Source organism: Cyrtonyx montezumae, unplaced genomic scaffold, assembly GCF_038088225.1.
Source record: "Cyrtonyx montezumae isolate F1298 unplaced genomic scaffold, pur_monq_1.0 scaffold_23, whole genome shotgun sequence".
Taxonomy (NCBI): Eukaryota; Metazoa; Chordata; class Aves; order Galliformes; family Odontophoridae; genus Cyrtonyx; species Cyrtonyx montezumae.
The window spans coordinates 3988405-4012179 of NW_027071970.1; the positions used below are offsets into that span (position 1 = coordinate 3988405).

The 23775-nt window shown below is 40.6% G+C and overlaps 2 protein-coding genes across 10 annotated transcripts in view; one reads left to right on the forward strand and one right to left on the reverse strand.

Moving 5' to 3' along the window:
* Positions 1–1731: 1731 nt before the first annotated feature.
* On the reverse strand, positions 1732–18333 carry PRR14L (proline rich 14 like). The gene is made up of 9 exons (XM_065738915.1): positions 18256–18333; positions 16842–17335; positions 15967–16048; positions 9017–14666; positions 5863–5925; positions 5010–5172; positions 4681–4787; positions 4085–4156; positions 1732–3654 (listed from the first exon to the last, which is right to left on the reverse strand). Exons 2-9 carry the CDS (start codon positions 17295–17297, stop codon positions 3348–3350), a joined length of 6900 nt encoding a protein of 2299 aa, XP_065594987.1. The 5' UTR covers positions 17298–17335; positions 18256–18333; the 3' UTR covers positions 1732–3347.
* A 603-nt stretch (positions 18334–18936) lies between these two features.
* DEPDC5 (DEP domain containing 5, GATOR1 subcomplex subunit) overlaps positions 18937–23775 on the forward strand; it is a 41108-nt gene continuing 36269 nt past the window's right edge. For all 9 annotated transcript variants that reach the window (XM_065738916.1, XM_065738920.1, XM_065738921.1 and 6 more), the window contains exons 1-8: positions 18937–19088; positions 19824–19911; positions 20563–20609; positions 21078–21163; positions 21917–22000; positions 22654–22703; positions 22903–22972; positions 23289–23367. In XM_065738916.1, the coding sequence (XP_065594988.1) occupies positions 19031–19088; positions 19824–19911; positions 20563–20609; positions 21078–21163; positions 21917–22000; positions 22654–22703; positions 22903–22972; positions 23289–23367 (562 nt within the window). In that variant the 5' untranslated portion in view covers positions 18937–19030. The remainder of the gene's footprint in view (positions 19089–19823; positions 19912–20562; positions 20610–21077; positions 21164–21916; positions 22001–22653; positions 22704–22902; positions 22973–23288; positions 23368–23775) is intronic.

A 23775-nucleotide genomic window follows, 5' to 3' on the forward strand; every position in this document is an offset into this window, starting at 1 on the left:
TCTGTAAGACAGACATATTGTGTGTATTTACTAACACAAGCCTGAAGAAGGCTTAAGAAAAAACAAAACCAAAACCAGCAGAAAGGTTCTCAGAAAAATTTATTTCCATAAATTAAAAACACACACAAAAGAAACAGTAAAATTTTAAATTCACACAAAATTGAACAAATAAAATGCCAAGAGCTTGATGGAGGCTGATGGCACAGGCAAACAAATTCTCACTGAGCTATTTGTTGACAAGATAGCATTGTACAGGCATTTAATCCACAGTTAGCATCCATATCCTAGAAGAGCAGCTGGAACATAACATGCCAAAGGCCCAACTCATATGAAATACAATAAATGAGAACTGCTTGCAGAAGATCATATCCAGCAAGCCTTAGAACTCAGATGTATGCAGGTACAAGGCCAGGCAGGCAACTTTCTAACATACATTAAGTAGTCTTAGCTGCTCCAGTTGCAGCATGATGAAAATAAGATCTTGTTTTTAAGAAGAAAAAAGAAAAAAAAGCATCTAACCCTCATAATCAGCAAATTTTGTAAAAACAAACAACAAAAACTGCCTGTCTCTGAAAAATGTAACTGCTATGAGATGGTACATGGCAAAAGCTTTGCATTTCTTCTCAAGCTGCTCTAGACATAATTCTGTGAACAATATGTACAAATGTATTTCCATGATGTTACAAGAAAAAAAATTCCTGGAGTAGGCCCTCTCTGTGAAGAGAGTTGTACATATTCTTCCGCTAGGGAAGTATTTAAGACCCCCAAATGTAAATTCTCTGTACTTCTCTCCTTCAATAATCTGAGACAGAAGCAGCTCAGAGGGGCAGTTACCTTCCTCTGTACCATTGCTGCTCCCAGCGTACAGAGAACAGCCACAGGGAACAAAACTGCTCCATGAGTGTTGTAAATAGGGACAGAGATGGGAGAAGGGAAAAAAGTGCACACGTATGGACTGACATCTGTTCCTGAGGGGGATGTGGGGACGTAGAAAAAGATGCTTTGTCTCAATGAGCTTATGACTCCATCATTGTAAATGAACCTTCGTCGCCCTCCTTTATATTGGAGCGTGACAATCATACAAACATTAAACCAAATCAGAATAATCCACAAACTCTTAAGGTCTGGAATAATCTAGGCAACTGCTACATCATTTTCTTACTCCTCCAACTATTTTACATAAAAGGGGATCAAGTGTTTCCTTTCTTATGCTCACTCTGCTGCAACTATTAAAAAGCTAAGAAGTGTTATTTCAAAGCAATTAGAAACAAGACAGAGCAAGGAAGCAGACAAAAAACAAAAACAAAACTGACACAGAGTTCCATATTTTGAAGCACATCAGAAGCCTGAACTTCACTTGGACCCAAGTTCCCTCCCTCTCACCCATACAGTTTTCTTAAAAGCCCCAATGAGGTTACAGCTCAATTCTGTCACAACAGTAAAAGCCTCCCATTTTAACTGAAGGTTAATTAACACTGTGTCACAATCTCATTCTACAGAATAAAACCATAAAAATATATCTATCTATCTGTGTCTATATATCACTCTTGCAACAGCTTCCATCCAGTCAATATTTGGGTAATAAGCCAACACAGAGAAAACTTCAAATATTTTTTGAAAGGTAGTTGACCTTTATTATTTTATTTTTAGGGATTTCTATAAAAATAACATCAATTAAAATGTTCCCCAGCAGCTCAATTAGGTTAACCAGACCTTGCTGCTGAAATAGCATGTTTACCTACCTTGTTATTTTATCCTCAAAATCCAAATTACCACTACTCTAAGTCTGCACCTCTCTCTTTTCCTGAGTCTTCTTGATTAATTAGCCTCCGAAACAAGAATGTAAACTTTCATTAATCCCAGCATATAAGCTGAGAGCAAAACAAACCCAGAATACATTTCTTTCAGGATTCAGGCACAGAAAATGTAATATTCTTCCATTTCTCTACTTTCCAAACTCTGGAATTCAACAGATTATTAATTTTGAGTTTTCTGTTAGGCCAGTAACAGAAATAGCAGAGCAACAGAAGACAGTGATGGTATTTTCAGTTCTTCATCTACTGGGACTTCATTAAAATATCTGCCCACTAGATACTTGCTTAATCTGAATGTGAATATAAACTTCATTATATGGATAGGTAACTAAGAAAGTGCAAGTTTTAAGTGACATTAGAAAGAATAAGCTAGTTAAATTTGAGTACCCAGCAAAGAGACAGCCTTGCATGAATAAATTCTATAGGCACTAGAGGACAGAAATTACCTGTACTGCAGCTAGCGTTCATTTTGAATTATGCTTCAATTAAGTTTAACAGAAGCTATCCCAGAAGGGAGCACTCTTCTCTTAAAAGTTCTGTCTGAGAAACTGCCCAGTGCTGCATTATCTAATGACAATTGGCCTCACTTCATGAAAAGAAAAGTTTTTCACACGCTACGAGGCTCTTTGTACAACACTACGTACTGTGTACAACAGTGCTGTACACTAAATATCTAACTGGGAGCTATCTGAATTGCAAACCTAAAATGGGTGTTAAAATCAAGCTGAGAGTTTTCTTGAAATGAAAATCTCTTCAAAATGAGTCTCAAAGGTTTTGCTGGTGCTTCTTGTGTGCAGCAGCTCAACTCAACTAATAACAAGCACTACTTGCATACCCTGTGGCTTTATGTACTCATAGGATTTGTCTCTGCAGAAGGGGTATAAAACATCGGCCAATTTGGTAAAAACTCACTATGTAGGAAAAAACAGCAGTGGGCATCATCTTTCTGAAAGTATTGCTTTTTTCTTTTTTGTTTTGTAATCTCAGTTGTGTTAAAAGGGGTCTTCATACTGCAAATAAACAAAGATACAGAAAGTGCAAGTTCATTAAAGTCTACAGTTATGTGGAGCTTCTGCTGCCTGAAGCCAGGAAGGGCACAGAAATCCAGAAGGAACCTTCTAAATAAACAGAAGGAATCAAAAGTAAGATAGGAATGCTACTTTTAATTAATAAAAATTTAGTGGTATATCAAGAATGTGTTGGCTAAAATTCATCTTTACCAAACACCACACGCTCTTCTGTCATACTGTTCAAATAGCCATCACAGTAGTAACAGCAGATTCAATGTGCAAAGATTTTGGAGTACAGAGTCCCAGCACCATGGAAGGTGAGCTACTTCCTCCCTGGTGCTCCTACTCTACCCTCAAAAGGTTGTGAGACATAATAAAAAAAATAAAAATAAAAAAAAATTAAATAGCACCTTAGAGGGGTACAGACAATACTTAATCATCAGATACTAGAAGAGTGGTAGAGTAAGGTATGAAGAAATCAGTAGATTTCTCTCACCAAGACTAAAATACATACTAATGTAGCTCACTGGACCATTTGCAGCTCATGGCTCCCTCCAGTGCTAGAGGACAGCTCCTGCTCGTCCACCTTTGCAAAAAATTCTTCAAGGTCCATTAGCTTCTGAGTCAGAAGGGCATCTAACTCTGCACTTTGTGGTGCAGCTTTTTTTGCTCGAGTGAAACTTCCCACCACTTTGATTTTGCCTCGTGTCTTTCTCTTCCGAGGAACAGTGAAGTCCTGAAACTCCAGAATCCGCTTTCTCTTCTGCTGGCTGACAGAAATCAAGTGTCCATTTTTTTCCTTGGGCTCTTCAAAGATTGTTTCCAAGCTCCTGATAGAAGCAGAAGATATAGCTCATGAATACTCAAGAAGTGAACCCCTTACAAGGACAGGGACATGATGCATTTCATAATCCAAGGAAACACTCCTACTTTTTACACTTTCACAGCCCCTTCATATTCATATTGAGTTGCCCTCAAATTTTGAAAAGGTAAATACTGTATGTGGATGGAAACTGGACTGAACGGATGGATAAAATATACTCAGACCTATACGTGGATAACTGTAAATTCTTAGTTCATATTCTCTTTCATTGCTTTCCACTTAAATACTATGAGATACTCATTTTGCATTATCTTTCCCTACTGCTTTGAACTTAAGCGATTTTCCCCTTAATTTCAGAACCTTAAATCTGCTCCCTCTCTCTGCCTTAGTAATGTCCATTTATCTCAGCAGTGTTCTCAACAGGAAGCAGAACAAACCTGGCTGGAGGAGGGGACTTGTAGTTCTTGTTTGTGTATATTTCTTCTAAACTAAATTCTTTCTTCTTAAGCCTGAAAAAAATAGTGAACAAAATCAAGAAAGAAAAATTTCAGAAGCATCTTTTAATGACACACTGATTTACTGAAATCAAGTACTGTCTCTGTCTTCTGTGCTTAAATGCTAACTAATTATGCTTCAGCTTAGAACACTGATTTAAAATAACTGGGGATAGGAAAGAATGAATAAATGGGGGCCTGAAGTACCTCATTTCATATGGTCTTTTTAAAACATCTGTGTTGAACCTTGTCTTTCCTGAACAGATCAATGCTCTTTCTAACATACTGTGACGTTTTGAGATAATAGTGTCCAGAAGAAAGGGAAAGCCAAGCACAGGTCACTTTTTTGTGGAAGCTAAGAAAACACAATGAAGCAGATAGTAACATTTCATCTCTCGACACTAATTTTAAAACTTAATTATTCACACTTCATTATCAAGCCAGTAGGTGAAATGCATTCCTTTGTCAAAGCTGGCACTTCTATACTATCAGCGAAATAAAGAAGTTAGTAACGAGTCCATTTAAATGCTGTGGCTCACCTTTTTGGTTTGGGTAGTCCCATCGGAGTAAGGTTATGATCTAGCCTAGGAACAGTTTTCCTGATTCGGATCTGTGAGACTTTCTTTGGCCTCTTTTCTGGCTCAGTCTTTTTGGGGAAAAAAATAAAAATAAATAAAAGTTAAGATGAAGGAAATAATGACCATGTTAGTTACCCACATTCCCTATTCATCTTTGTTCTTCCACTTTATTTCTGCTTGAAAAAAGAAACAAAGAGCACAGACTAGAACTAGAAGCCTCCTCTTTTAACATTTAATAGGTAAAATTATCAGCAGATGTTTGAGATACCTAAAATCTCAAATGAACTCACTTTTTTCAGTTCTGTGTCATCTTGGGATCTATAACAGTCTGGAATGGAAGTATCTGCTTCATCAAGGGCATGGGCCTGAAGTTCAGGTTCTGGAAGCCTAGGGGGCAATGCTTCCGAAAGCAAGCAAGACTTTGGTAGTGGAAGAGGGAATGAAGGTTCCAGACTGTAACAGAGGTAGAAGAGGTTATAATTAGATCAAGACTCAATTTATGCTGCAACTACATTCCATGCTCTCGTCCCTAAATTGCAATATGGGCACAGAAAACAATGTGGTTCACAGAAATTGCCTAAATGAACTTTCTCCACAGTGTGCTTACAGCCAAAAACTGCTGCAGCTCACACTAGTACTGAAATAAACTAAATTGCCACTATTTTGAACATCTGATTTTACCATTATTTTTCTTTCCATATAGTTTATAGCTCTATTTAGTAGTTACTGTTGGAAAACGATTAATTTTCCTGCTCTGTCAGCAAATTTGTCACAGGTATTAATTCACTCCTTTTTGTTTACAGATAAATTTAACAGGTTTTTATATCTGCCATTCTAACACTGAAAAAGAGTAGAAGAAATTATCAGTACCTTATTTCCACTTCCTCAAGCAAAAAGAGCATATTTATCCAAGAAAACGAAGTTCTGCAGTTCCACACACACATTTCATAGTAAGATATTTAACATGCTTGAAAGCAACAGTATTGTTCTGTGCAGTGATCTACACAGTGTTTGTGTGAATGCTCCATTTGTTCCCCCACAACATCCTATCAGTGTTTCTGTAGAACTTTAATCAGAAAGCTATTATTGAAGTGAACCATCAAAAATTAACTCAGAATAAATATCAAAGTTGTAGACACTCACCATATCCCATGACCTGCAGTCTGTACTGCTTCCATGCTCTGTACAGGTAAGTGCATGGCATAACTGGTTCAAAAGAAAAAAAAAATAAAAAAGAGATAGAAGTTAGACCTACATTATAAAAAAACGATGAGGGAAAAGATTCTTAATATAATCTGGACTGTAAGACAAAAAGTGCTAATGCTGGGAATGGCAAGGGTAAGAATAACCAGAGTCATACAAGAGCAAGCCACATGTCATTTAGCCCACTAATAACTAAATTCCACTGACAGCTTGGTGCAGAAATAGTTCTACTTCCACTTAAAACTGTAGTGGTAAGAAAAGGAAATAAAAGAGAAGGAGTCAAATAATTACAGTCTTTGAGCCAGTGCCTGAAGTAATGCTACAGAAGTCTAGATTCCTCATTAAAAAAGCAACTTTTAAAATGAAACAAAAATCATGGATAGTTTTCCTACTAAATAAAAAAGTGCACGGTGGAACAGCAGGAAGTGCAAAGTATGATTTTCAAATAATTCACTCTCTACTCTTTCTAACTTCCATAATCTTCCTGGAATGCACTTAATTAAATTAATCAGAATAACCACAGGCCTTTCCATAAGGGTTGGTAATTTCTATGAAGTTAAAAAAAAAAATAAAAAAAAATCAGCACATCAGCTCTAGGTCCTTTAACATTAAACTTTACTTTGTGCCCAGACTATTAAAAGCAACAAAAAAGGAGTCAAGCTGGAACAGCTTTTATTACATCAAATATTACATCAATTATTACAACTTCTTCACAGTGCAGTGATGGAGCACTGGAGCTGCACAGAGAGGTGGTGGAGTCTCCTCTGGAGACCTTCCAGACCCAACTGGATGCATACCTGTACAACCTGGGCTAGGGAGCTGCTTTGGCAGGGGGTTGGACTTGATCATCTCTAGAGGTCCCTTCCAACCCCTACAATCCTGTGAAATAGGAAATCTTGTGCTTGCTGCTCTCTCAGGCTAGCAGCTAAATGTAGTGACATAAAGAAATTACAGCCAACCTGGAATGCTACGGAATAAAAACCAATCAGCTGTGCTCAAAATGATTTTATGCTACAAGAAATGCACTTGCTTGTACCTTTGTATTTATGTGCCAGAATTCCATAATATATATAATTTCTATACACTTTGTTATGTAATCACATAGACTTTGAGTAAACACACATTTAAGAGAGATTTACTGAATTATCTTTTTGCCACTATTCCTTTTAGTATGATAGAATAAGAATTATTAGTTGATGAGAACAAGTCATTAAAGTTATTAATTTCCAGCAAAACAGAATCTAAAATGGTGTAATATATTTAAAGGTTTTTTTATTTTTTTAATTTCAATTATCTTATATACAAATCCTTTAATTATACTTTTTGTATAATTATTTTAGAAATAGAATTCACTTTCTACATGTCCTTAAAATTCTGGAAACATTCTTCCAGGCTTATTGCCTTGAAGTCACTACAATAATTTAACTTTAAAGAAAACCTGAGTGGGCCAGAAGAATTAAGTGTACCCAGACAGATGCATCAATTGCTGTCAAATATCCAAGAAGAAAAAACAAACTGAGCTTTATGCTACTTTAACTTTGGGCATTTTTCACATAGAGTGATAAGGTTTGATTTGCCTCCCCTTTTTTAGGAAAAAATAATTCATAGCAAAACAGTTGGTTCTCAATTTAGGCTTCATGACAAGGACTTAAATCCTCCTACATTTTAGTTATCTGGATGTGCTGTAACAAACTGCCTTAGAGCCTGCAGATGTAACTATAGTGGAAAACATGAGATTAAGTCAGCTCAGATCTCACAGTCCAAGGATAAAATGCCTCAGCAATACAAAATAATTCATCTCATGCACAGCAAGAATTCAGAAGCAGGGTTTTCCTTGTGTTTTTAAAAAATGGCACCAGTGTCTTATTTTAAGCTTAGTGCTCAAGCTTAGAGTTTAGTGATGTGATTACTTACAAAGTACTAATTTATACACTGGAAAATTCAGCCTGAAATATTGCCTCGTGGGACAAAAAAGAAACCAGGTCTTACAGAATATGCTGCAAAGTTCTCTCTGCATCATTATTGAAATTGTATCTTTCAATGCAGAGAACTCTCAAAATGGAGTAGTTTTTCATATTCTCACTCAAATCTTCTTTGTAGATGAGAGAATTTATATTATCAAGTGATAAACTTTTAGGTGTTTTCTCCACTTAAAGCAAAATGCAGCATTAGTCATATATAAGTCAAATTCAACAGCTCTCTACAGACTGACACGTTAAACACAAGAGTTAATGAAATGGATTCATGAACTTATACTCTGCCCAGGAATCTCAAGGCCACAAGATCAGGGTCCTGCATCTCAGGCAGCAGTACTGAGACGGATGAAAAATTTGCACAAGCATGCAAAAATCTCATACCAGAACTAGGAACCTCTTCTTTTATTTGTTTCTCAGCAAAAAGATTTCAAATGCAGGTAGGAAAGTTAAGTGAAATATGTAGACATCAGTGCTCTCCCCACTCACAATGAGAAGTACAGACACACCAAAATTCCTCACCAGCCTGAAATGGAGCTAGGGTTGCATGTGCCAACTATCCAATACATCTGGCACACGCTATCAAAAGGCACAGTACACATAAAGAGGTTTCAATCAGCACAGAACAGTCATGGAATACAATTAAAGATTTAACTGAATTCCCCCCCACCCGTTAGGATTCTTCCTAATCTGATATTGAGTATTTTACAATGGTTCAAGTGAAACTTGTGGGTCAGACCTCTGAAAAAAACTCTCCTACCTCAAATCCAGTTGTTCTGCAGTCACTCTGAATAGACCTAATGAAGTAGCTCACCTTTCTGCATTATATATTCTGATGCATGATGTGTTTATTTTGGATGGGAGAAGAAAATAGAGTTAGCCATTCTGCCAAAAGAGGATAGCATTAAAGAAGTGAAGGCAAATATATTTAAATTCAGCTAGCAGACTGTTCTGTAGGTAAGAACCTTCCACAATGAGCCATTTTTGGAGTGGCACATGTAGATTTGGAATGGGGGAACTGATCCTGCAACACAAGCCTCAATCACCCTCACCATCCCAAAAAAGAAGCAAGAAAATACCCTATACGTATTTATTCTCAGAAATAAGTTAATGAGCTTTACCTTTTCTCGATGCCCACACTTGGCTGCCACTTGCAGTGACTGGAATGAAGAGGAGTGATTTCGGAGGGACAGGCAGAGGGACCATGCTGACTCCATATGGATAGTGCTCTGCCCAAGGAGTACGGCAAGGAAGAGACCAGGTCATCTGATACATTACATTTCCCTTTCAAACCCTGGGTAAATTGGGATATAAATAGTCTCTGGATGGTAGGAATATGACTGGTTAAGTTTCTTCTTCTTGTCCAAATCCTGTAACATCCAGGTGAAGAAAGTGCTAACACCGTGTGAAGGCCGAGCATGGAGTGACTTCCTGTTCTTTTAGCTATGGCATCACTTCTGTGGTCAGGATGAAGTGCAGCAACGCCTGGGGTTGTTACAGAGAAAGGGGAATGCAGCTCATGATCTTGACTGGAATCTTCTTTGATTACTGTTGTGTCTGAACAGCTCTGAGAGAGGAGGAAAGTCCACTTTGAAGGGGGTGCCAGCATTTCTTCTGAAACCAGTCTGTGATTTACAGAGTGCTGAGATGTAGTCCATGTGAGGTCTGTCACAGGACTGGAGTCCAATTTTACATGAAAAGAAATTGGGAACACTGGGGTATCCACGAAAGAAGGTGGAGAATTGTTGCTCGAGTCTAAAGAAGGTATTTTGGTAGATCCTGCTGAATAAAGTGCCAAAGATTGAAAGCTGAACATCTTGGTACACCAACTGTCAACCCAGCGTGAGTGTAAGTTACTGTTAATGCAAGAGAAAGCTTCCAACAGATTTTTAGATCTACGTTGGCTGTACCTCGCAGCCACGGGAAGAATTTCAGAAGCATATGGCAGAGTTTCCAAGCTTGTGGCAGGTCCCAGTAACTTGCTGGCTATTGCAGACAGCTTGCTCAGTAGCACTGGTTCTTTGGTACATTTTCTGAATTTCAAGCTGCTCTGCAAACCGCACCTCTTGGCCTTCTGCCCTGGCACATGAACAAACCTCATGGCTATTTCCTTTTTCACTGTTGGTGATTTGTAGGTAAAGTACAAAGATTTGAGGACCGTGTTTTCCTGTTTAAGGGGCATTTCTGAGGGAGGCTCCAAAAAAGCTGAACTTTTAGGTTTCTTCATTTTTCTTACAGTTTCCAGTCGATAAGATGTGGGAACTTTTTTGCATGCTCTTCCAGGCTGTATTTTTAATGGAAGAGGACCTCTTTGTTTATTTTTTGTTCCAAAGGCACCAAGAATTCCATTATAACCTGACTTAAGTTTCAGGTTTTCCATTTCTGAATCCTGAGTCTTTAAAAAACACGAACTAATAGTATCAGTGGTAATCTTTGGCCTTTCAATTTCTTGTAAAGTGCTACACAGTTTATTTTCACTGCATCTGACAACAAAAATGTCCTCTGAAGGGCTTTCAAACTTCGTATTTCTTGACATCACCAACTCATTTGAAGAACTGCATAGAAGTTCAGAACTATATAATATGCTTGGATGCAGAGCAACTTCTGCTTTCACTTTGTATGCTGCCTTTTTTTCTTGTTTTGCCTTGTCTGTCCTGTGCACTTTCGCCTCCTTTTTCTTTTGTTTAAGTGCCTGGCATTTCTCTACTCTATCAAGTCTCACAGAACCTGAAGTCTCACGTTCCATGGAAATGGAATGAGCTGGTATAGTGTCTTGACATCCTGTATTTTCCTTTGCATTATCTTTGCTCTGTGCATTTAATTTGTAAGGCACACATACTTCACGCTGAACCACGTAATTTGGTAATGATTCTTTGTGACTGTTTGATAGCATGTTCATTTCATTACATTTGAATTCTGGTGAAGTTTCTGTGTCAGATGCATCTGCAGTTTGACAGCCTTGCACAGATTCTGAAAGTAAACCGGAATCAGTGAAGCTTGTAGGCTTTGTAGCATTTCTTTCCTTTGAAAAACTATTTAGGTCAGGTCTTGGTATTTCTTCAAAATGTTCTTCATAGTTCTCAGAACTGACAGTAACTGTTCTGCAACTAGAATCTTTTGAACCTTCTAATGAGGTCCACAGGCAATCTTCTCCACCAAGGAAAAAAGGTACGGACGACCTTTTTCTAGGAGACACTTCTCCTTCCATCTTCTCTTCTATACATACATAGTTCAACTTCTCTCCATGATCAGCATACTTTGGTAAGGTCACATCCATGACTTCTGCAGTTAGCACTTTATGCTTCTCATCTCTCTGCCTTTTTTTTTTGCATGCACAAACACTTGAACTTTTGGCACCTTTCAGAGCTCTAGTTGCCTTTTCATCCTCTGAAGGTGGTATTTCAGCATTGCAAGCTTTTCCCTTAACGTACATAGTTACAGAAAGAGGTTTTGTCACTGAAGAGCCTTTGCTACAAATTTCATCTGAAGATGAATCACTGTTACCTAAGTCTGTATTCTCAGATGACACACACAGCTTTTCATTCTGAGGCAAAGAACTTCCTAAATTCAGAGTTGGTGATGCTTCTGAATCCCCATGAGTCTCATTAGAAGAATTCTGGATGTTAAATTTCACAAAATGGGATGGGCCCATGTCCCTTCTGGCATCAGTTTCTTTACCAGGCTCCAACATTAACTGTAAGCAAGAGTTATTTAAGATAGATTTTATTCTCAGACTTTTGTTTTCCATCTCTGAAAGTACATGCATTTTTTCTGGCTTGCAAAACAGATTCCCATTAATCGATACGGGCAAAAATGGGGCATTAACTGTATTTGCTTGGTCCCAAAATAAGCACTTCATTTTTTCCGAGGATTGCTGCATTATATTTCCTGAAAATACTAGCTCTGCTTTGTCTTCCGCACATTTGGACAAGGCGTGCTGTGAACATTGTGATTTGCTATCAGAAAGGCTTTCTTCAAGAGTTTCTTTATCTTCTCTTCCACAACTGTTCTCTTTTTCTTTTAGTTTTGTCATCTTCTCTTGAATAAGATCACTGATGAAAACTGTGCATCCTGGGTAGTCTGCATTTCTTAAACCACATGAAGACTGAAAATCCACTACATTCTCTTTCACAGATCTTTGAAAACCATCTTCTCTTACATGTTTATGATCTAACAGAGTCAGGTCATCACCTTTTTTTAACAGTACCTCTTCATATTGGCTAGAGCTGATAGACAGCTTACCTTCCTCTACAGAAGCAGTGGTATATTGTGAACCAGTATTAGACTCTTTGTTTAAGCTTTCTAAACATTGCTTTCTGCCAGGAACTAGGCTGCAGAACTCACTCTGACGTGCAAGAAACTGATTTTCCATTGGAGAAATGGTCTTTTCTGTTTGGATAGCATGTCGTGTTTGCATATTCATATTGCTGAGTAAGGGACATGTACCACAGATTGAAAAGGTAGCAGAAGAACTAGCTGTGAGCAATGACATTCTTTTCTCCTCAGGTGTACTTAGTTCTCTCATCTTCAGGCACAATGGTGAGTTGCAAAATCCAAAATTATGAACACAATTTTTTTTGTTCAAATATCTGACTAATAGCTGTTCACCAGCCTTACTTCTCCAATTGCCTTCTGGAACTCTGGGAGAACTCACAGTTCTTATTTTATCAAATTCATCTGTATGGACAGCACACATGCTAATTTGGTCTTTTGCCTCATCTTTGTCACAAATTTCACTGCAATCTGTTAATCTACAAAGATCAAATTGTTGCATATTTTCAGCTTTCATATTCTTATTTGAAATCTCATCTCCTACCAAGGTAGCAGTAGACTCCTCTGCAGCATAAGTTAGGTAAAACATGCTTTTTTCTGTGGAAGTATCTTTTTTCTGAAACAGAGCTACACATCTGTTGCCCCAGCCATCTTCATGAGGAAGAGATCTACATGCCAAACAGCAATGTTCTTCCAGAAAAATGACTGTCTTTTTACTATTATATCCAGCTGAGACTTCTGAACTATCATTTTCATCAGTCTTCATCTCAACATCAGACTTAAAAAAATTACTGTTCAGGACAGCATCATCTGCAAATGTACTCCTTGATAAGATACTGGAAGTAGTGGCAGCTGTATTCTGGTCTTTTGAAGTCTGATTACTAGAATTCCATGTGTTATTACGTTCATTTTCTAAACCAGTGTCTACATTCTCTACCTTCCTTTCTGAAGACTTCATGTTCTTCTGGGAAATGTCGCTTGTCATACTAGATTCATCAGAAGTCTTGGGATTTATTGAGGACTTGAATTTGTCTTTATGCAGCACAAATTCAGAAACTTGTTCGTCTGTTGTCCCAGAAGAATCGAATGATTCTTTTTCAGATAGATTATCCTGAGCTTTGTCCTTGCTTGCAACTTTATTAGCAGTACAAAACAGACACTTGTCACAGTGAGGTTCTCTTGATTTTTGTGCAACAGGAGGTAGAGTTACATTTAGTGTATACATCAAATCAGTTCCTTTGCCAGAAAATTCCATCACTGTATTACTCTGAGATTCCTTTTCAAGCAGTTGTGCCTCAGGTGAATCTTCTTCTAGCTTGGCAGAAAGATCCTGACAGTCATGGCTACCAGGAGAAGAAATTTTACTGTAGGCCTTATAAATACATACATCTGTCTGTCCAATTTCATGGGAAGCAGTGCTATTTTTTTCTTTCAATAGGCTACTCTCTTTTACATCGTCCTTGCACAGAACACTGACAGAGCATTGCAACTGATCCTTTTTCCACTTATTGGCTTCTGATAGGATGGTTTTTAATTTTTCTTTTGCGAACTCCTCAGATGATGAAGCAATAGGACTGAAAACTGAAGAATGACAATGCTCAAAATCAGCTTCAGTGTTACCTCCCACAGCAATCTCTCTTTGGAGTTCAGCAGCCTCTTCAAATTCAGAGCAGCATGATTTACCTGTAACATCACTTGTTTCCCTATCATCAGTTTTATCACTAGACAATTCTTTGTGCCTTAGCGCTGAGAGATGCTCTATTGGCATGGATTTGGAGGTGCAGTTCTCTACAAATCCAGTTCTGTGATCATAATTAGTCTGACTTGCCATGCTTTCAGGAAGGTGCTTTTTTGAGGTTTCATTGATAATTCCATGGATTGCAGCACTGTTGTTGTCTAGTGATGCATTTCTAAAGTCCAGATAACAGACGCTTTCCAGAACTGAACACAGAACTTCAGATTTTTTTATGGAGAGCATTCTACAACTTTCTACAGATGATAACCTAACAGATTCATTACATCTAGGTGGAAGAATGGTACAGAAGTCACAAGTATTGTCTTCTCCATCCTGCTGGTAAGTCTGGCAATTATCAAGTGATGTACTGGATTCATTAACAAGATTTTGTCTCTGTAACTTTTCTTCTGTAGTCTCCAAAATAGATACAGCATTGCCCCCTGTTCTCAATGACATGTCAGCATGGGCTTTCAACCCATTGTAATCATTTATTTCTTGTGAGTGTTCTGTTGTTGATTCCATGTCCATGACTTTTAAAGGCTCTAGGAAATCTAACCTGGTGGTTTCTGAAACCCCAGCTCTAGCCATGACTGTTTCTACATCTGGGCATTCATCGCTCTCAGGTGGAAGACCTTTACTCACACTGCCATTCTGGTATCCTGCTTTACTAAATATTCTAGTCCCATCAGCCTTCATACCTTGTGCTTCTTCAGTAAGCTTTGGGAGAGATTCAGCTGTCACCTGAACATTTGCTTGGTTTTCTCCTGCGTAAGAAAAATAAAGCAAATCAGTACCATACAATACATCTGGAAGGCATTTAGCTTACTAAGCTTCTCTTGGCGTTATACACACTATTGTGTATTGCCTGCTATGGTTATCAAAGCTTTTGAAGATGTGAGAATTGAAGCTAGCAATTCTAATACAAACCATTAAAAAAAAAGCAAACAAACAAAAAACTCCACCATAAACCTAATGTAACAAATGTAGTCCCTTTTAGTAAAGACATTCCACATGAGCAGCAGACATCCTGTATGTTTCAGATTCCTCTGCTAATGAATCAGAAGCAATATAGGTCATGTAACTCAATACATTTGAAGTCTTGGCCAACATCATAGTATCCATTTGTTATATCAAAGCTCAACACAGCTGGGTACTTTATCTGCTGTATTTCTAGAAACAGGACTGTGCCTTCAGTTGCCATTTCCATTTCTTCTTCCTTGAAGGCATTTTTATCATAAGTACCCTACAGGAAGACAACCCATACCTCATTCTGTCCAAATAATTTGGATAATTAATAAACATTTTTGTAAAGTCATTAAGAGAATAAAGTTCAAAAATGACAGAGATGCTGTTGAATATCTTCATATTCAAAACTTTACTTATGCACTCTTATGTCTGCACACCATTTTCATATTTTCAACTAAGAATCAATACTAGATGATGTTATTAAAAGTAATATCACAGCAAACTGAGACAGGGGAGTTGGACAGGATGACCTTTGGGGTCCCTTCTGACTCAAACAACTCTACAATTCTATAATTTCCTCACTCAACAACAAGGCATGAGAGAGAAAAAAATAATTACCAGCTGTAGGGCAAGTGACAAAATCATTTGGAGCTAGAAAATTACAGATTATAATCAAACTAAGGGTGAATTTTGCTACCTTCTTTCTTTGAATTCTGGACTTTTGGTTTTCGATGAATTAGAAAATGAATAAGTCATATTTACATCTTTGTTATTACTACTGCCATGTAAACCAGCTCTGAAGAATGAGGAAATGTAAAATGCCTGCTACGAAGAAGAGCTTCTGCTTTGGGGTAAGTATTCCAGCAAAATAACTAAAACACATCTTTTTATGTAAAAAAGTCTTTAGGAAAGTATACAGGCTATTGTGAAAAAACAAAAGATGAAACTTTCATATTGTTTGAACAATGTAGGGTAATAGCTTCTACTGTAGAACAAATTAAATGAGCCATCTTACAATTACTCATCAATTTTAAATCAATAGAAAGGAATCTGAGAGAAAAGCAAAGACAGACAGGCACATACAACAAAAATACGGACCTTTGCTCTTCAGAGATCCTGCTGTTTCAGTGCAACAGGTTGTGGAAGAATTTGCCTCATATTTGTTTAGATGAGGGTCCTCCTGAAACACAACAAAAACAGAAGTGCAGATTGATCAACTTTCTGAAACATATCAGGGACTGTACCTGCACATCTATGTTAGTTCTGTCTGAGAAGGACAAACCTCAGAACATGTTAGTCCTTCCAGAGGTATCCACACAAGCACTTGCCATTCCTTTCTGGCCCTATCTATCAACAGAACCTCAGCACTGAATAGTGATGCATCCAGAAGATGTATTTAGCAGCAGAAAAGTATTCCCATGCAAACAGCTAAAACATAGGTAGTTTAAATGGAAATGTTGCAAATACGAATCAGAAGAATAACCCAGTCTCTAAGCCTCCCTCACATCCCCAAGTCATTACTGTATGTTTTTGGTAAGATGCACGTCTTCCCTGTTATTTACAGGAACTTGCCTTCTACCATTCCTTCCTTTGGCTCAAAGCCATGTAAACCCAGACTATGACTAAGAATGATACTTGTAAAACGTGCTGCATCCATAGAACATGGATATTGGCCTAAGACCTCACTCAGTTGTTTCTTTCTCCTTTTTAGTCACCAGTCAGTTTTGGACCTTACTCTGTTACAAACCTGCCTCTTACCATTCCAAGAGTATCTAAAAAAGCTTGATATTTTAAAACACCATTGGTCTACTCAAATATACTGTTTTTCACTGGACCTGTGGTAATCTCAGTAATGACACAGGACAGAAGTCACAAAGAAGTAGAAAGTCACATGACAAAATCCTGTGCCTTGTTGTTTCTACCTTAAATTCAAAATATCATACAGATATGTTTTTTTCCCCTAATTTGCTTACTTGCTTTAACCACTTTTCCCCAGGTTTCAGAGCACAGCATTCAGTGTAGTCCTCCTCAGCATCCTGTGCCTCTTTTTCTCCTCGCTGGTGGTATTCACCAATAGAACAGTCTTGTTTTCTAAGAGTTCGTTTGTTTTCTTCATCCTCTTCAACATCTCCATCCTGTAGTAATTCTTCAGCAGGCAGTTCTGCTGGCTCACAACGAACCCCTCTGACCACATCATCCAGATGTTCACCAAAGTCCTTTGTCCCCAAAGTCCTGTGGTGCTCAGATGACAGCTCACTACTGTGTGCCAGCTCAGGTGTGGATACATCAGTCTTTGTGTCTAACCCAGCGCTGGGCTCAGACACAGCCATAACACCGCTGGGGATGCTGAGAGGCAGCCCCTTGTGCAGGTCCTCCGTGCCAGAACAGGCAGAGGAGTCAAGGACACATTCCACCCCAGATGAGAGCATGGGGGCAGCTGGAGGCCCAGAGCCTTTCACAGTTTACCCTAAAAATAAAAGCAATGTGAAATCAACAAAGATAAGGGTAATCTCACAAATAAAAGGAAAGCTTCTGTTCAAGGTTCAAAGATGCTCAGAGAGCTGGAACACCCCCTCCTACGGATTTCTCCATAGACTGAAGGAGCTCGTTTAGCTTGGAGAAGAGAGGGCTCCAGGAGACCACACTGCAGCACCTTCCAGTACTCGAGGGGCACAAACGAACAGGAGGAGGGCTGACTTTTTACACGACCTGACAGCGACAGGACAAGGGAGAAGGGCTTTAAATTAAAAGAAGGGAAGATTTCGGTTGGATAAGAAGTGAACATTCCTCACTCACAGGGCAGCAAGGCCCGGGAAAAGAAGAGCTGTGGGTACCTCATCCCTGGAGGTGCCCGAGGCCCAGGGGCAGCAGCACGCGGCAGCACTCGGGGCCATAAGGTCCCCTCCGATCCAACCTTGCGACGGCTTCATAACTCCAGAAAGGGCTGAGAGCCACTCTGGCACCCAGGAAAACAGCCCGTGAACAGAGGGCCCGCAGAGACCAGCATCGCTGAGCCACACTTCCACAGCTCCAGCTCCGGGGCAACGTCGGGGCTCGGAGCACGTTCCGCTCCCCGGCTAAAGCGAAGCATCCCTTTCCCTCCCGTCATCTTCAACCGTCTCAAAGCCGCACTCCCGCAGCGTTTCCGACCCCTCAGGGGCGCTCCGCCCGGAGCCCCGCACCGCCGCACGACGCGACGTGACGCACCGGCGGTCCCGGGCCGCCTCAGCAGCGAGGGCCCGGCGGGAGCTCGACGGACGCACAGCGCGGTCCGGGCGGGGCTTTGTTCGACGCGCGGCCCGGCACCATCCCCAGCGGCCCCGGCGTCTGCAGCCCCACGCCGCGGGACAGAGGCGGCCCCCACCCGGCACCCCCCGTTGCCGTTACCCGCGGCCGCGCCGCTCCTCGCCGCTCCGCAGCCCGCTCACATCACTTCCTCATCCGGGCCCGCTGCACCCCCCCCCTTCCTCACGCCGCGCGGCCGTTTCGATGGACCTGCCCTCCGCCCCGGGGCTCCGCCCCCTCCGCCGCCCGGTGGCGGGCCCCACGTGACGCGGGGGCCGGGCCCCGGATGCGGAAGCGCTTGGTGGAGGTGCCCGCGGAGCGGGAGGTCAGAGCCCGCGCGCGTCCGGGTCTCCCGTCGGGCTGAGCCGCTCTCTTGCAGGGTCAGGGCTGGGGGGGGAGGCTGAGAGAGCGGCGGGCGCGGCCTCGGCCTCGGCGGAGCCTCCGTACGCGGCGCTGAGGGGCACCGAGGAGCGCGGGGGCGGCTGAGGGGACGGGGTCCGGGGAGGGGGGGGAGCGTTGGTGTGAGTGAATGTCGCGGGAACGTGGTGATGGCGCTGCGGTTACAACGGAGCCGTGACCGGCATCCCGGGGCTGGCCGCCCCCTGCCCGCAGCGCCGCGGTCCTGCCTGGCGTGGGAAGGTGGATCGCGGGCAGAGGCGCCGCTGCTCGGTCCGCAGCCCCGGGTTCGTCAGTGCGCGGGCGGTGGCGGCCCCTCGTGGCACGCGGCGTGGGCTGCGTGCTGGCACGTCCCGTGCTCGGAGCGACTGAAGAGCGGCTCTGTGACGGAGGCCTGTGTTTGCTCTCGTTTCCGCTGCAGATGTGCGGGATGTCCTCTGCCGTTTTTGGTTGAAGTAGCTGAGAAGGACGGGAGCTCAAGATGAGAACCAACAGGGTGTACAAGCTCGTCATACACAAGAAAGGCTTCGGGGGCAGCGGTCAGTGTCTTGGTTTGCAGCAGTGAGACCCACACTGTGCTATGGAAGGCCTTCAGATGTTTACTGCTCATTTTAGCAAAGCAGTGAAGGCAGAGCTTTATTGCAGTGCTGCCAGCTGCAGTGTGGGACGGCCTTGTCTAACAGTAAGATACAGCAGAAGAAAATTTGATTTTTGAGAACGCTTTTTCCACTTGTAAAATACGATTCCTTCATTCTGCTTCCTTTGGTTTTGTCACTTTTCCCTTAACCTTGTATTTCAGTCCTTAACAAGGAGTGATGGACATATCAGTGAGTTATTGCTTCACGTAGTTAGATGTAGGAACAAAATTTGTGTTTTTGTGAGTTCAGAATGCTGTTAATTTGCTTGCTTTCTAGTTCTAGGCTTAAAATCACAGCATGGTGCTGAAGTTTGTTAGCAAGATTCTATGGATACCTGAATACCTGATACCTATGGTTTCCTACTGGTACTCACTATATGAAAAATACAAGAAATTTTACTTGTGTAGTGAATGCATGCTCTCTTGATGAATAAGTCTTACATAGAAGTCCTTTGATTTGAAAGAAGAGCTTTTGCTCACAAAGGTGTCCAAACTGAAGTGGCTGGAGAGGGGCCCTGTTCTGTAATGAATAGAGTACATTAGTGATGTGCTGAGCAAGTTGGTATGTATAAACATGCAGTTGTCTATGTTTGGTATGTATTTGTTCATTGTCACATTCCACATTTACTTATTGCAGATGATGAACTGGTGGTGAATCCTAAAGTATTTCTTCAGATCAAGCTAGGAGATGTTGTGGAAATTGCACATCCCAATGATGAATACAGGTGAGTTCTCCTCTGCTGATATTCGTCGTGTTTGGGTAGAGCACTGAATGGATGTGTTGAAGTGCAGCAGGTTCCACACAGAGGCTTTGCTTCAGGAGTCTGCCATGGTTTTTCCTCAATGAAAGTAAAATAAACTGTAGCAGCTCTTGCTCAGCTTTTGTGTGATCCTTTGAGTCTGGTGTTTCACAGGGCCAAGCAGCCCCTGAAAGTGTAGAGGTCAGTGATGTCTTTATCTTCACAGAGCTGTTGTTAGCTAACAATTATTCTTTCACTCGATATTATATCAATGGCAAAACTCAAACTTCTTTATTTGCTATAAAATCATAAACCTTCAGTCTGAAGGTTCATCCTGCAGCATATATTAGAAAAACAGGAATATACCCATGCAAGAGTCTGAGATGATCTTGCATGACTTAGGTTTCCCATTTAAGAGTGTAATCTTTTGAAGAGCACCTTATAGTTACAATAGGTATAAAGAGCAACGGGGAGTGATGTGCAGAGAGGATGGTGTACTGAAACCTTCCAGAAAATAGTAATGTTTTTGTTTAGCTTATTGTGTGCTCTGTGTGAATAGTTTTGATATAAATTTAACTAGAGTGCATTGTTGGTGTCTCAACTTGTCTGCTTTTTTTTCTTTCTTGTGTGCTATAGCCCTCTGCTCCTGCAAGTGAAATCACTGAAGGAAGATTTGCAGAAAGGTAAAACCCTGGACTTGTGACATGCATGGTAAAATCACAAAGATTGTGTGGCTGGGCTGTACGTTGAGTAACACGTATACTTTGACTTTTAAAGAAGATGGGTGCTTTGTCTCTCTAGGATGGAAGGATTATCATTTTCATCAGAAAATGAATAACTGATTTTAAATCTGCTTTTGGTTCAGTTATGCTAAGTCCAGTTTGGAAAGAAAAACAGTGACAAACTTCAGCCTTAATTTTTGTTTCTTTGTTGTCTTATCTTTATTGCATTAAGGAATTCATACTAAAATTTATGTTGGTCTCTGCTGCTTTGATTTAATGAATCTTAAGTTGGGCAGTAGTTGAAAGAAGTTGTTATCTTTTGCTAAGGCCCTAAGTGGTTCATGATAACATCACTGTATTACTTTTGTATTTGTAAGTGATGCCTTTTGGTTCTGTTCTTTTCTCTGTCCTTTCTCGTTGCTATGGCAGAAACCATAAGTGTGGATCAGACTGTTGCACAGGTTTTCCGACTGCGGCCATATCAGGATGTCCATGTGAATGTTGTTGACCCAAAGGTGTGTGGCTCTGGATCTTTTTTTCATCTGTTAGCTCATCCTGGGGCTCTGTGAATCCATTTACAGTAGTGTTGGGGGGAAAAAAAAAGCTGCTTTTTTCTTTTTTAATTAAAGCATCTTTTGTCGTCTTTCCTAAGAAAGTGAGTCTTGGGCTCCTCCGCTGTTTTTGTGTTTGTATGAGTTCCTTTTTTTCTCTTTACCATCTCAGTGCTCTTTTTGAATTTTTTGGACTTGTTTGATGGAAACTTAGAAATTTTGGTTACATTTCCCTTCCAGAAGTTCAAGATAACTAGGCAGAGGGAAAAGAAACTCTTAAGTGCCCCACTCCAAAGAAAAGCTGTGCCATGGATTTGCATTGTTTGACATTAGAATACCTCATAAGAGAGGCATCTCTGTAAATGTCTAACTATATATACAGTCAGAGTTGGCATTCAGTAAATGACAAAAAATATGCAGGAACTGGGTTTCCTTAATGCTCTAAGTGGTGGAATTCATTTGTTGTGCTTTTGGTTTGATCTGGGAGTTGTAGCACAGATAGTCTTGGATCTATTTCTGGCCTCCTGAGGCAGTTTCAGGTACATGTGCAACTTTGGTGGCTGATGGGATGGGATTTCTTCTTTGTCTTGCAGCTGTTAGCAGTACTGACTTGTTTAGAACAGCCCTTGCTGTAACATTTGGTTCTTAGAATGGATAGAAAGGTGCTGTGTTGGAAGCAGCTGCTAAAATCTAAGCGATGTTTTTCCTGTTCTCCAGGAAGTGACCTTGGACTTGGTGGAACTGACTTTTAAAGATCAGTACATTGGACGTGGGGATATGTGGCGACTGAAGAAAAGTTTGGTAATGCCTATGCTGTCCTTGTAGGGTGGAGGAGATTTTGAAGAAATTATAGACCTTTTCTTCTACAGTAAACAAGGAAAAATAAGCTTTTTAGAAAACACAGAAGCCTGAGAACAAGATAAGTGTCAGCAGATCTCGAGGAACTTCAGCTCTTGAGTGGCACGTTAGTGTTGGAGAAATGCACGTAAATGTTACAGCAAAAAAAAATGGCACTCCCTCCATTTCCTACTCTGTTGCAGTAATGTTAGTTACTGCTTTGGGCACTGAAAATGCTGCTAAGTGTTCTTATGTTCTGAATTTTAATGATTTACTCCCTGAAGAAGGAGCTGAATACAAATGTTTTTCAAATAGAAGTATGCTGCAGTGTTCTCTGATAGTACTGCTTCATAAGTAACTATCAGATTTTGTTTTCCTGCATCTCCAAAGCGCTGTCCTTGATTACTGCAGGAGCAGCAAATTAGGGAGAAGAACCCAGCCAATTTTAGCACCTTATAAAAACTGTTTTCCATGCTTCATTTGTGAGGTTCTGGTTTTCATGCTTTCATGGCCCGAGTCTGGTGCTTGAGCGTTTTGTTTGCTAGTTTTTCTGTTCAAATCTGTCTGCTCTTTGTAAGCCCATTGTTCTTTTAACCCCTGTAACTGTTCTTTCTCAGGTCAGCACATGTGCATACGTCACTCAGAAGGTGGAATTTGCAGGTATCAGGTCAGTGCATTACGTTCATTGATTCCTGGATATAGGGAACTTAGAGTAACACAAGTCTTTGCCTTTAGAGGCAAGTGTGAAGTGCTTTATGCTTAGGCATGTTTGTAGCATTTCCAGCTATTGGTGAAGAATATACAGTGTTAGGAAAATGTTGATACTGTGATCTTCGTTTTCATTCTAGTTAATATTTTTATTCCAGGGCACAAGCAGGTGAACTGTGGGTTAAAAGTGAGAAAGTCACTTGTGGATACATCAGTGAGGACACAAGGGTAAGATTTTGAGGAGTAAAGAAAAGGAAGGTTTTTTTCCCCGTTCGTTTTCTTGCTGGTTTTTAATTCTATCTTACTGACAGATTTGTATGGATTATGCATGTTGGCTGTGTGGCAAGTTGAAAAATGGCAGCAAATTCAGGAGAATGAGTGATCAGCAAAGTTCAAATCTTCTTCAGTAGTAGCTCTTCCCCTTGGAGGGGGAATTCCTCACGATGCAGTGGGCACAGTTGTATAATTTACTTGGTAGTTAACTGCTGCGTTTGATGCTTGTTGTGAATGAACCTTGTTTTAAAGATGTTTAATTCCCCTGCAGGTGGTCTTCCGCTCCACTTCAGCCATGGTTTATATTTTTATCCAGATGAGCTGTGAAATGTGGGATTTTGATATCTATGGTATGTGGTTAGCTGGCTTGCCTGGTTGTGAGTGCAGATGGTAGCAGCTCTCCTTTCTGCTGCTACCAGAAAGCTGCCACTGTGATACCTTTCTACCACTTCTAAAAAACTAAAACGTCCTGTGTTTGGGGTAGGCAGTGAGCTATGCTATGGGTGAACTCTTAGATCCTTATTCACAGTGCCACACTTTCTTTCTCCCGGGTGCTCCATAATTTTTTTAATTCTGTAATGCCTGGGTGCTGCTATCTGTGACTAATTCAAGGGGGCCAGCTTGAGTATGAACCTTGGGAATGTTTTTCTGTGTGGTGAACATTTGGTGAATGAGGGCTTAGGACCTTGAAATCAGAGATGAATGGAAGTCCCATGCAAAGAATGTCTCAGTGTTTTAGATTTCTTTTGACTTTGGTT